At 35.4% G+C, this 12,324-nt stretch overlaps 2 protein-coding genes and 1 non-coding gene across 5 annotated transcripts in view; 2 read left to right on the top strand and 1 right to left on the bottom strand.

Annotated features, from left to right (window-relative positions):
* Nucleotides 1-4,938, bottom strand: part of itgb3bp (integrin subunit beta 3 binding protein) — a 20,847-nt gene extending 15,909 nt beyond the window's left edge. For 2 of the 3 annotated variants that reach the window (XM_073815153.1, XM_073815154.1), the window contains exon 1: nucleotides 1,007-1,085. In XM_073815153.1, coding sequence (XP_073671254.1) covers nucleotides 1,007-1,011 — 5 coding nt within the window. In that variant the 5' untranslated portion in view covers nucleotides 1,012-1,085. Of the gene's footprint in view, nucleotides 1-1,006; nucleotides 1,086-4,804 lie in introns of those variants that run through there. The other variant, XM_073815155.1, reaches the window with a different exon arrangement.
* Nucleotides 702-773, top strand: trnae-uuc (transfer RNA glutamic acid (anticodon UUC)). The gene has a single exon. It is a non-coding gene; the product is annotated as a tRNA-Glu (tRNA).
* Nucleotides 1,325-12,324, top strand: efcab7 (EF-hand calcium binding domain 7). The gene is made up of 13 exons (XM_065298211.2): nucleotides 1,325-1,599; nucleotides 2,667-2,878; nucleotides 3,026-3,112; nucleotides 3,190-3,376; nucleotides 4,829-4,950; nucleotides 7,588-7,729; nucleotides 7,853-7,962; nucleotides 8,964-9,124; nucleotides 9,635-9,768; nucleotides 9,937-10,085; nucleotides 10,921-11,130; nucleotides 11,736-11,843; nucleotides 12,047-12,324. The coding sequence occupies exons 1-13, from the start codon at nucleotides 1,491-1,493 to the stop codon at nucleotides 12,125-12,127; spliced, it is 1,812 nt and encodes a 603-aa protein (XP_065154283.1). The 5' UTR covers nucleotides 1,325-1,490; the 3' UTR covers nucleotides 12,128-12,324.

Genomic DNA, 12,324 nt, shown 5'->3' with positions numbered 1-12,324 from the left:
TCGAAAACAAGTCATGGCATAACTGTTATGTAAACGTTTTGGGTTTAGAAATGTGTGTGGATGACACTAATGCTAGTGGTTCTCAAACTGGGGGTCGGTTGGTGCCAAGGGGGCCCCAGTTTTATGACATTTTATAAAATACATTAATTTTTCATAAATTCTGTGTAATTAAACCTAAAAAAAAACTAACCAACAGCACTACTTTGTATACTTTAAAATGTTTTGTATAATGTAATGTTTTGGAACAAAATTGTCATAAATTTTCTTTGGGGGGCCGCGAAGGAATGCACTGTAGGTTACACAAGGGGGGCCGCACGCTGAAAATGTTTGAGAACCACTGTTAGAATATGTGCATAGTTAGCACACAAAAATGTAACGTTAAGCAGATTTCTGCAGCGGCTCTTTATTCCCGATTCTTCATAATTTCTCTCAAAACTTGTGAAAGACAAGCTCGGATGAGTCAACGCGGGAAACTAAATCTGTTTTCAACTACTGCGTACTAACTTACTAATAAAATGCTACGCTGTTTGTGCGCGCGTCTCTTTTGTTGTTTTGTGAGGGAATGGAAACACTGCCAAAACACCTCACTCTACTACAGATGAACCACTGCATACATCATTGAATTACAAATACACAAGTCAAACCATAACCAAATATATACATCGTTAAAGTGAGCGGGTTGAGCAATGCTACACGTGACATCCCATATGGTCTAGCGGTTAGGATTCCTGGTTTTCACCCAGGCGGCCCGGGTTCGACTCCCGGTATGGGAAGTTCAATTTTTTTTTACTGCACAAACGTCGTTACTAATGACCACCGTGTTATTAGTATAAGATCAGATTTGTGTAGACTGTGTACCAACTGTCTGATAAACATTGACACTAGTTACACTTCAATGACACTTTCTTGTCGCTATTAGTTAACCACACTAACGTCAAGTTACATCATTATGCGATGCATTTCTTATCAAATATCGACCAATAGTCAATTATATAGATACACTTACGGCATTTTAATTGTTTCTTTTGTTGTAAGTTTGATGTTCAGACAGACACTGGCGCCGCGTATCCCATTTGTAGTTTGGCGCGGTGCGGCAGTAATTTAAGTCCCACTAGAAACACTTATCATTCACGCTGTGGTAGAGTGTTTTAACTCTATTCTGCCATAATTGTTTCATGCTGCATAGGTGAAAATAATGTTAATGTACGATCGCCGCTTTATATCACACTTGCTAACACAGAACTGGAAATAAATAAATACATTCGTAGTACCCTGACTTAAAGCAGTTGTTTCCTGCTGTTTCATTTGAACTGTGCACCGTTGAACAGGGTTTGTTTGGACACAGCAGTCATGGCAATCAGACGCGATGCACGACATTAGTGAGCAACATCACAAACCATAAAATATAAAACGGATCTCTAGCTGTCTCACAACACAACACAAACTCGTTTAAAACATGCAGTGAGAATACTGTTGGCTATCTATTCAAAATGCAGCGCTCGGAGGAAGAAAGCTTTTACATGACATGCAGGGCTGCTTATCTTTCTGTGTTTAGATCCAGTTTGGTAAACATGACTTCAAAAGAGCAGCTGTGCACAGGTGAGCATAATCTATCCCATACAACCAATTCACCTGAATGTTCATAATTCATATTTTTGAATGCTACTCACTAGTGACTGGCATCATATCAAATATAAACTCTGAAGAGTTTACTTGGCACGCGAGTAAATTGTACTTATAATGCTTTCAATTATTTGATGAGCTTATTTGTAAGTCATTTAATTCTGGCATTGGAAAAGAAACAACGGAGTTATATATTAAATAGGTTATTCAGCGGTTGTTATTGTGCAAGAACAAGTGACCAAACGAGTATTCTGAGAGCCATAATAATGTAAGTGACTTACAATTAGAAACATAATGAAAATATTATTAGGAATGCTCACATGCAATAGTGTCCCAGGTAAAAAAAATAAACCAGAAAAATATGAGCCATATGGTACAAAATAGACAACATGAAAGGGGACATATCATGAAAATCTTGAAAAAAAGACTTTGTGTAAGTGCTATACTTGGGTCCCAGTGCTTATATCAACCTAGAAAATGTGTAAAAGAACAACCCAGTATAGTAAACCATTCTCTGCAAGATTGAAAGGGAATAACTACGCCCCTTAATTTGCACTATCCAACCATGACACTGCTATTTAGTGCAGAGATCAGCTCATTTGCATTTAAAAGGACACACCCAAAATGGCAAATTTTTGCTCACACCTACAAAATGGCAATTTTAACATGCTATAATAAATTATTTGTATGGTATTTTGAGCTAAAACTTTAAATATATACTCTGGGGACACCAAAGTTTTATTTGACATCTTAAAAAAGTCTTGTAAAATGTCTATTTTAAGGTATTCGTTGGGCAAAATCCACAGCACATTATGGAATTTGTGCTTCTGTAGTAATATTTTGTAATAACAATTTAGTTCATACTCTAAACAATACAACATGCATACAAATATTTTAATGCATCTTCAATAAAATATTCGAACAAGAAATGAAGGTGTCACTTGTTCAAAGTTGGACATTGCTTTTTTGCCACTAATATGTATCACACACCCCTGGTTATTTGTCAGTGCAAATAGTTTGTCAGTTTCTGTTTTTTTTCTTAGTTCTTCAGCAAGCAGGTAGAAATCCATCTCAAAAGGCTTTGGACAAATATTGGCCCCCTGGAACTAAGAAGCTGATTTTTGATGACTTTTGTGAGATACTCAAGCAAGAAAAACCAGCTGAGTCAGACCAGCTTATGAGAATTTTTAAGAAATTTGATATCAATCGTGATGGATACATCTCACATGATGAGCTCAGCAAAGTTCTTACTTCAGTAAGTGATGAATCTGTTTAATTCTCTCATCAAACAAGTCATTGGGGATTGTACCCCTGTGCATGTGGCATATGCTTTTATCCAAAGGACCTCTGTGCTGATAACGCAGTGCTTTACCAATTAAGCAATTTGTTTTTTGTCATTCAGATGGGAGAAAAAATGTCACCTAAGGAAGTGGATGACATCTTTTCTCTAGCAGATGTTAACAAAGACGGAAAGCTAGACTATGCAGAGGTAAGTTTTTCAGGGATTGTGCAGAAATAGCCATTTCATTTAAACATGGTAGTTTTGCAAGGCATGCTGCTGTTTAGTTCTGCAGGCTTCTTGAGTCTACAGTAGAGCAGAATCAGACTGCAGCATTGGAAAAGCTTGAGACTGATGCCCGACTAAAGAGACAGAACTTTGGCAGCCAGATGGACAGCTCTCCACAGAGCTTAGAGTCCCAACCAGCCCCAGAAATACAGCACAGAACACAGCCGGACATCACACAGAGGAAAGGTATGATAGGTTAAAAAAAATTTGGTCAGAAATTATGACCACATGTATCCATCTGGTTTCCAAAGTATCACACACAAAAACAAACACACCCTATTCTGTTTTTATTTTTCACACTGCAGGCTATTAAATAGCAGCTAATGGTTTAGCTATTGATCTCCCTCCATGTGTGGTAACAAATGGACTCATTTGGATTTGTGCCATACATCATAATATAAACTCAACAGAGGCTTTTTGTGGGGCGGGGTTTGAGAAACCTTTTGATTAAGGTAATCATAGTTGTCATTGTTATGAGTAGGTACAGGTCTAGTGATGATGCACTGCAAATTCAATGGAAGATGAACTCAACATTAAACATTATATTGCACACCTGAACTTTATCAGAGCTGTGGCCAAGTGTGGTACAAAATGCTTATGATGCATTGCATAAGAGCTTTGGGTTCAAAGGGACCAAGGTTCGAGTCCACCCTGTGTTATTTTCTGATCCCATTTTATCCCTGTACTGCTTACTCTATGATATATGATTTATGACTATAAAAGAAAACAAATATCCAACAAAAATCTTTACTCGAAAGTGCATTGATCTGTGTTTTCCTAGCAGCGACCTAAAGATATTTCAATGTGTTTGTTTTAGGGCCCAACATACATTAGTACTCATCGTATTAGGGCTGTATAACCCTGTATAATCGCAACTAATCGATTGCAAAATAAAAGTTTTTGTTAACATCATATATGTGTTTACTGTGTATAATAATTATGTATATATAAATGCACACACATGCATGTATGTATTTAAGAAATATGTACATGTGTATATTTATATATATATATATATATATATATATATATATATATATATATATATATATATATATATATATATATATATATATATATATATATATATATATATATTTACGATGTGTGCCCCTAAATTTTCTGGTTGCGCCCCTAAAATTTTTAGTTGGGGGCCACTGTGCTCCGAGTGAAAAAAGTAAGTCTGGAGCCCTGTATATAAATAAATAAATATATTTCATATATTCAGTCACATCACAAAAAGGTCAAAAAATTTTTATGTATTTATTTATTTATTTATATACAGGGCTCCAGACTAACTTTTTTCACTAGGAGCACAGTGGCCCCCAACTAAAAACTTAATATACAAATACATTTTTCTTAAAACTATAAATGTATGTCTGTGTATTTATTTATGCATAATTATTATAGAGTAAACACAAAAATATGATTTAAACAAAAACTTTTATTCTGCAATCGATTAGTTGCGATTAATCGTTATACAGCCCTACATCCTATTGCTTGTTTAAAATGAGGAAACAGAATATTTTCATATAAATGTTGTTTTTTTACTGTATGAGTGCGTTATGACTTGCTCTTCTAAATAAAACCCATACTGCACTGCTTTTAGCCTACCTTTCTGTTTCATGTTTGTGTCAGAAAGTCGCTCTTCGTCCAGACCTTCTTCAGCTCGCAGTCGCAGGTCATCTCTATCCACAAGCATCACTATGGGCACTGGCAGTAGCAAGACAAGCAGACTTGGAGATCCCAAATCTCTGCAGGTACCTGCTGTAAAAGGATATAATAAATGTAAATGTTAATTGAACAGTGAAGTGCTTTGTGATATGACTGTGCCTAAGAAAAACCCTTTAGGAAAGTTTACTGTGGTAAAAATAATTGTCACACAATGCCCTTTTCATGGCTTATTGCTTTAGTGAAGGTTTAGTACAGTAAAGTAATTCAGGAATAAATTCAGTAATACTTCAATTTACTCACTTCGTCATATCAAGCGATTTCCATGTTGGCCACAACGTAAACTTTGTCTAAACTCAGTTGCCTCACGGGCAGCTATACATTCGCAGTGTTTTTGTTGTATCGAAGCCTTTTGGTGGCAAATTATCACCTGGTCGATGTGAGTGTAGCTTGGATATTGATCTCTTTCCCTTTGTTTGCACTCTTTTTGACTTTAACTTCAGCTGGTTTGCTTTAGCACAGAAAAATAATGACCAAACTCGTCAAAGCAAAGAGAATGGAAAAAAACGAGATGCTCTCGGGTAAAGAAAGTTCTATCGTCTCAGTTCCAGCTTGTTGTATTACCTGAGCCAGGACCTTGATAATTGGTGTAGGAATTGGAAAGGGCCGGGTTGTGTGTTTTTATGGTGGCTCGCGGTATGTGCACTGGTCTTTAAATTACAGAGGTTTCTGGGAGGTGACAGGGCAGTGTATTAGTCCAGCCGAGTGACCCATCTCCTTGGGACACTACATCAGGGTCTTTTAAAGCAGACACTTGCCTCGGGCGCTTTTCTTCATTTTGATTCGGGGTGGACAAACCACCCAAGTGTTATGATTTGATCCTTAACACGTTTCACAACCCGGCATAAATTCTGGAAGGAAATTGCTTTTGTTGAAGAAGTGTCATTTCAGGAGCATGTTTTTAGCACTTAGAAAAGAAGCATAAACCAATTCTAAACATTAAAAGGCCTCTGTGGCACCTCAGGACAAGGTTTATTTCTGAAAACTACTCTCTGTTGGCTCTGAAAAGAGGCTGTTGGACTCTGATTTTTTGATTACTTGATGATTGAGAGTATATTTGCTGTAGCATTTTAGCTGGACCCGAACAACAGCAGTTAAAAGAACAAAAAGATTCGATTTAAACAAGAATTTATAGGCTTTCTCAGCCCTCCTTTTTAATTTACATTGATAGTGTGTTTGATATATATTTTAGTGTTGTTTATTTATATTGCATCCTTGATATTATCATTATACTATAGACGGTTTCATTGAACGCACTCATGTTAACATGGTTACATTCCTGGCCCGAACTTTACGTCCGGCATTTGTTTGTTTAATGGTCTGGCTAGAGGCTAAACTGATCTTAAAGACGATGGGAGACTGCAAATCTTTAAAAAATGGCTGTAATGCATATTTTTGAGTCTTATATGTTTAAGAAGTTCATTTCAGTACATTTTAAAGTTTTTTCCCGCAATATTTTTGATATCCCCATTCAAAAAATGTCAGGTGGTAGTGGTACAACCAATCATTTTCCTTTTTTTAATGCGCTACCTGTGTCATGCTGGTTGTTTGTTAATTTGATAGTGACATTTAAAATTATAATCCTGAAATAAAAGTATACAACAACCTTCCAAAAAAAATTTAAAACAATAAATTAAAAAGAACAATCTTTTTTTAAGTATAAAATAATAATATACAACCTTCAGTTTATTACAACTAAAATGATAAGATAAATTGTTAGCTTATTAAAATTATTTAGCTTAATGTTTTTTTTATTTTTTAGACACATTCAGTTGCACCTTTTGACTTTCTGGTTTTGCCAAATGACCTCTGCTGCAATTAATTTACATTAAACAGACTTCTACGGTACTTGGATGCTGGTAAAGCTTTTGTCTTTGACATCAAATTTATAAATATACTTTTTAAATACAATTAAAATGTGTTTGAAGATAGCATTTTTTTTCTAGTTTTACATTGGTTGTACCACCTGACACAGAAAGTGTACCAGCCTACCCATTACATTAAATTAGCTATTTTGTAATAGAAATCTACAAACTTTTCATTCAACTATAAAGACCACCTGGGATTCGCTGGATGATGTGATATCATGTTTACTGTTTATGTTTGTAAACGTCTTAATAAAAGGCCCATGATTTTGGTTGTACCTTTAAATTTAAGAACATCCAAATGGCTGGACATAAGTTTGTCAATTATCCTAACATCCCAACAACTACTGATATTTGTGAATTTTTTATAGGTTTCGAACATAAAATATTGCCAAAGTATTTTATTTTGAATTTTTTTATCATTTTTAACAGTTGCCTCAAACTTATAAGATCAGATATCAAACAAAAGATATCAAACCAAAAATATTATTTATTATAAAAAAATACTGAAAATGTATTTAAACTAAATAGGTTTTTAGAATAAAGTGACACTTGTCATAAATGTATCAGTTATTTTTATAGTAGATAATTACCAAATAAATCTTATTGACCCCCCCCCCCGTATATTTAAGACCTAACATCTTTGAATGTACTTTTGTTTAAGCAAAGCTTTTACTATAGTGTCACCATGTGGTTGCATTTGGTATCTTCCACTTCATCCCAAAAGATTTTTGCTCAAATTATTACAAATGTGTATGTACATTACATGCAACATCAGTGTTGTGCTACTTATTTCACCAGAATTGGCATCATACACTTATGAAAGGCTGTTTTTATTTGGAAGAAGATGGAACGATAGTTTCCCTCCAGTATCGCTTGTATATCCCAAAGACAACTACTGTCCACCTGACCATACAGCCCCTTAACCTCAGCCAGATTCCTGGTAAGTACATTGTACGTAGATTTATAGTGATCGCTTATGCGCTATTGATTTAATGGAATTAACTTAATTAACAGATTTGTGTTTTTTGTAAATATAAGTTATGAACTGTGTGTGCCTCATCAGAGAAGCTTTCCCCATGGATGTGTGTGGACACAGCTCTGTATGTGGTGACGGGGAATGAGACCAAAGAAGATTCAACCCTAGTTTGCTTTACTGAATTGAGAGATAAGGAGGTCAGTAAGGGCCAAACACTTCTGCAATTTTTTTGTATATTACTGTATGCTTTCATTTAAAGGAACACACCGACTTTTTGGGACTTTATCTTATTCACCGTATCCCCCAGAGTTATTAAGTCCATACATACCCTTTTCATCTCCATGCTGTAACTTTGTCTGACCCACCCATCGCTAGCATAGCTTAGCACAAAGACTGGAAGTAAGTGGCACCAGCTAGCATACTGCTAGCATACTTTAAGAAATGTTGACATTCTGTTTTCAGAAATACGTTGACGTTATTTAAAGTACATTTAGATTTAAACACTTAATATATCATTTAAGTGTTAATAAATAGAAGTGATCCATCCCAACTATACCAGAATATGGCAGTCACACTAATGTGTGGTTCATTTATATATATATATAATATATTACACTCTGACTTTCATTATTTGCAATGTTTCTGGTTGCATCTTTAGTGATCTTGCAACTGTTTACTATGCCTTGTCCAAAGAAGTAGATTTATTTTTAGAAATGGAAGTTTATGCAAAAAAACATGCACTTAGAGGGTTTTGCAGCGAAAGACAGTCAAATACCAATGGAATGACTAAAATGACATATAACTATTACTGACTTATAGCCGTTTCATTGCCATTAAATGAAATTACTGAACCTAAACATAAGAACATGATAAAAATTGCTCATTTACAAGAAAACATGTCGGACACACATGTCAGAACTCCTCATTTATTTCACACAAACACATTGACAGGAACAGGGCAAAATACATATTGCACATAATTAAACTTATTTCTAAAGTAATATTCACATGATGTGTCTGAGAGAGACACCTGAGTGTACAGATAGAAAAGGGCAATGTCATAAAAACTTGCTGTTAAAGCTGTTTGACATATACTGAAGCATGAAATATTGCTTCATTGGTATCATAATCAAAATACTTAATTGTACAGTTAATAATTGTATAAGTCTAATGCATGTGATTTGTGATTGATGGACAGAGGTTTGTGTGGCGGGGAGAGCTCAATGCCGGCTCATATCTCCTCCTGCCATTTACCACTGGCTGCAGACTAATGAAGAGGACAAGGAAGACCACCAATAAAACCGCTCAGCTAGTCAAACGTACCCTGTCTGGAGAGCTGGAACTAACCAAAGAGTTCAAGTTAGTCTTTTACTTTTTACATTGGCTAAAAATAATGTAAGAAAAAAGTTCACACATATAGTGTTATTTAGGGCTATACAGTAAATAGAGATGCATTTGACATCTCTCATCTAAGGGGTCCCCACCCCCAAAAAACTTTTAAGATCCCTGCCCTACAGAGCTAAGTTTTCGTTTTAAATTAAAATTATAATTTTTATGCAAAAAATCATTAGGATATTAAGTAAAGATCATGTTCCAGGAAGATATTTTGTATATTTCCTACTGTTATTTTTTTTTATGATTAATAATATGTGCTTAGGACTTCGTTGGACAACTTTAAAGGTGATTTTCTCAATATTTAGATTTTTGCACCCTCGGATTTTCACATAGTATCTCAGCCAAATATTGTCATATCCTAACATACCATATATATCAATGCTTATGTCTTCAGCTTTCAGATGATGACCCTTATGACTGGTTTTGTGGTTCAGGGTCACATGTTCAAAGATGCTATATTCTTTTATTCCACAGGGTGGCATTGTCTGACATCTTTGATGTGATAGATTTGGATGGAAATGGTCTGTTGAGTCTTTCAGAGTATAACTTCTTTGAGCAGAGGACCAGTGGAGAGAAATGTGATGAGGAGGCCTGGGCCATCTGCAAAGGTGTCTTTCACATATGGTTCACACTTACATGTTAAAAAACAAACAGGATAGTTTGTCAAATCTTAAAAGTGATTTTCTCATAATTCTAGTTGTGCCTTTTGCCCAGAACTTGCTTGTACATTAGAAAACTCATACATTAAACCATTGCAAATGTGTGTTTTCCTATAGAGAACTTTGATACAAAGAAAAATGAGTTAACAAGACAAGGCTTCTTGGAGCTCAATCTGATGGAAGCACATGATCGTGAGGGTGATCCCAGGGATTTGTGGCTCACCCTGGAGGCCATGGGTTATGACGGCAGCTTAGAAATGGTGGAGGTACAGTGTGACTGTTTAATTTTTTTGTTTTTGTGTATTTGCAATCACAGTATTTTAAAGGAAAACACCACCGTTTTTCAACATTTTACTATGTTCTTACCTCAACTTAGACGAATTAATACATCCCTATCTTTTTTCAATGCGTGCACTTAATCTTTGTACAGCGCATCTGAATGTGTTAGCATTTAGCCTAGTCCCAATTTATTGCTTAGAATCCAAACAGGGATGAATTTAGAAGCCACCAAACACTTCCATGTTTTTCCTATTTAAAGATGAGTAGTTACACAAGTAAGATTTTGTACGGGGATAAAAAATGAGAACTATATTGTATGGCGGAAGAGCACTTAGTTTGCAGTACTTCAACCTCGGCGTGCAGTAACATCATCACTCCTGACTACTCCCCATCTTGCTCAAACTTTACTTAATATCACTGCCCCGAGGTCGAAGTGCTGCAAACTAAGTGCTCTTCCACCATACAATATAGTTCTAATTTTTTATCCGCTTAAAAAATCACCACGTTTTATTTTGTGCCACCATACTTACTCGTGAAACTACTCATGTAACAGTCTTTCAATAGGGAACATGGAAGTGTTTGGTGGCTTCTAACTTCATCCCTGTTTGGATCCTAAGGATTGAATGGGGCTAGGCTAAATGCTAACACATTCAGACCCGCTGTACAAAGATTAAGTTCATGCATTGAATAAAAATAGGTATGTATTAAGTCGTCTAAGTTGAGGTAAGAACATAGTAAAATATTGAAAAACAGTGGTGTTTTCCTTTAACCTGAAGCCTGTATTCTTCTAAATCTACACATGTATATCTTTTCTCCAACAAGGCCTGCCCATTTGTCATTGAAGTCTACTGTGAAGATGCCAAAGCAACTCTACAGCCAGTTCATCTGGATTCTGGGATTAAAATGTTGAATTCAGCTGTACAGAGATCTATCACTTCTAAAGCAGAGGCCAAATCTCTAAAGGGCCATGACAGCGTCTTGGTTTATACGTACAAAGGAGAGAGCAGAATTTCATCGGTCATAGCTAATAAGGTATATATGTCGTTTTGGGGTTATTTGTTTGCAAAGTTAAGCCAATTTTATTTACCCAAAATGACTCCTCATTTTAAACTTTCAATCTTTGGGTGTTGTGGGCCTATACACATTGCCAGTATGTGCTCACTGTGAACACAGTCATACACTACATTTTATTTTACACATTGCAATTTTCTGACATTTTTACATTCACGAGGAATTTTTTGTTAGTAATGTGGAAACTTTGGATTGCCAAACTATTTTTCAGTATCAAAAAATAACAATTTTAATAATTAATAAATAAAGAATTGCATTTCTTGTACATGTAACATTCACTGACTATAAGTAACTGCTCTAGTTGTTTGTAATTGTTTATATAAAGGAACACTGGCCATGAGTAGAATTTCAATGTTTTGTGCAGCCATTACCAAGACAAACTCGACTGAAAGTGCATTGGATCTGCCAAGAGGAACATGGCCAACCTTTTAAAATGACTTGCATGAAATATAATGTTATTTTTCTATAACACACACTGTTTATTTAGATAATACAGTACACAGCTAAGTTTTCGTTTTACAGATTTTTTTTTCTGTTTTCCATAAATCCATTATTCTCTCTCACAGTCCAATCAGAAAGTGACCGTGCACATAAACAACGAGCAGAGTAAGAACTGTGTGAGCAGCAGGGGCATGAGTGTATTCGCTGTGGAGGTTCCTGGCAGGACTAAAATGGTGAGCCATTTACGTTCCATAACAGTGTCTGGTTTTGCGCTAAATGCCTGAATTTAATTTAATTTAATTTAGCAAAATAAGGAAACAATCCAGTTTCTTATTGCAAGATTATGTGGTGCATTGTTTATTTGAAATCTGAAAGAAACCAATATGTCTCTCTCATTGTAAAATTGGCTAAATATCCTGTTCTGCTCTCTGTTCAGGTGTGTCAACATGTCATGCCGATAACCGATCAACAGGAGTGGACCTACAGCTGCGTAGAAAGCATCATACCAAGTCTGTAAATGCAGCAGTAACTTTGAGATTTCTTTCTTATGAAGTCACAAATAATGTATATGGATGTAAAATAAATATATTTGTTTTGCTAGTTTAGTGTTCACAATTTATGTTTTACATTTAAAGGATTAGTCAATTTACTCACCACCATGTCATCCAAAATGTTGATGTCTTTCTTTGTTCAGTCGAGAAGAAATTATGTTTT

Source organism: Paramisgurnus dabryanus, chromosome 7 (assembly GCF_030506205.2).
Source record: "Paramisgurnus dabryanus chromosome 7, PD_genome_1.1, whole genome shotgun sequence".
Lineage (NCBI taxonomy): Eukaryota > Metazoa > Chordata > Actinopteri > Cypriniformes > Cobitidae > Paramisgurnus > Paramisgurnus dabryanus.
Note: the sequence above shows the minus strand (reverse complement) of the source record. Positions and strands in the feature narration are given on the sequence as shown.

Coding starts and splice junctions, on each gene's coding strand:
- efcab7 (XM_065298211.2), top strand. CDS start 1,491: ATGCAGCGCTCGGAGGAAGAAAGCTTTTACATGACATGCAGGGCTGCT. Junction 3,377..4,828: donor GGACATCACACAGAGGAAAG/GTATGATAGGTT, acceptor TGTTTGTGTCAG/AAAGTCGCTCTTCGTCCAGA. Junction 9,769..9,936: donor GGCCTGGGCCATCTGCAAAG/GTGTCTTTCACA, acceptor GTTTTCCTATAG/AGAACTTTGATACAAAGAAA.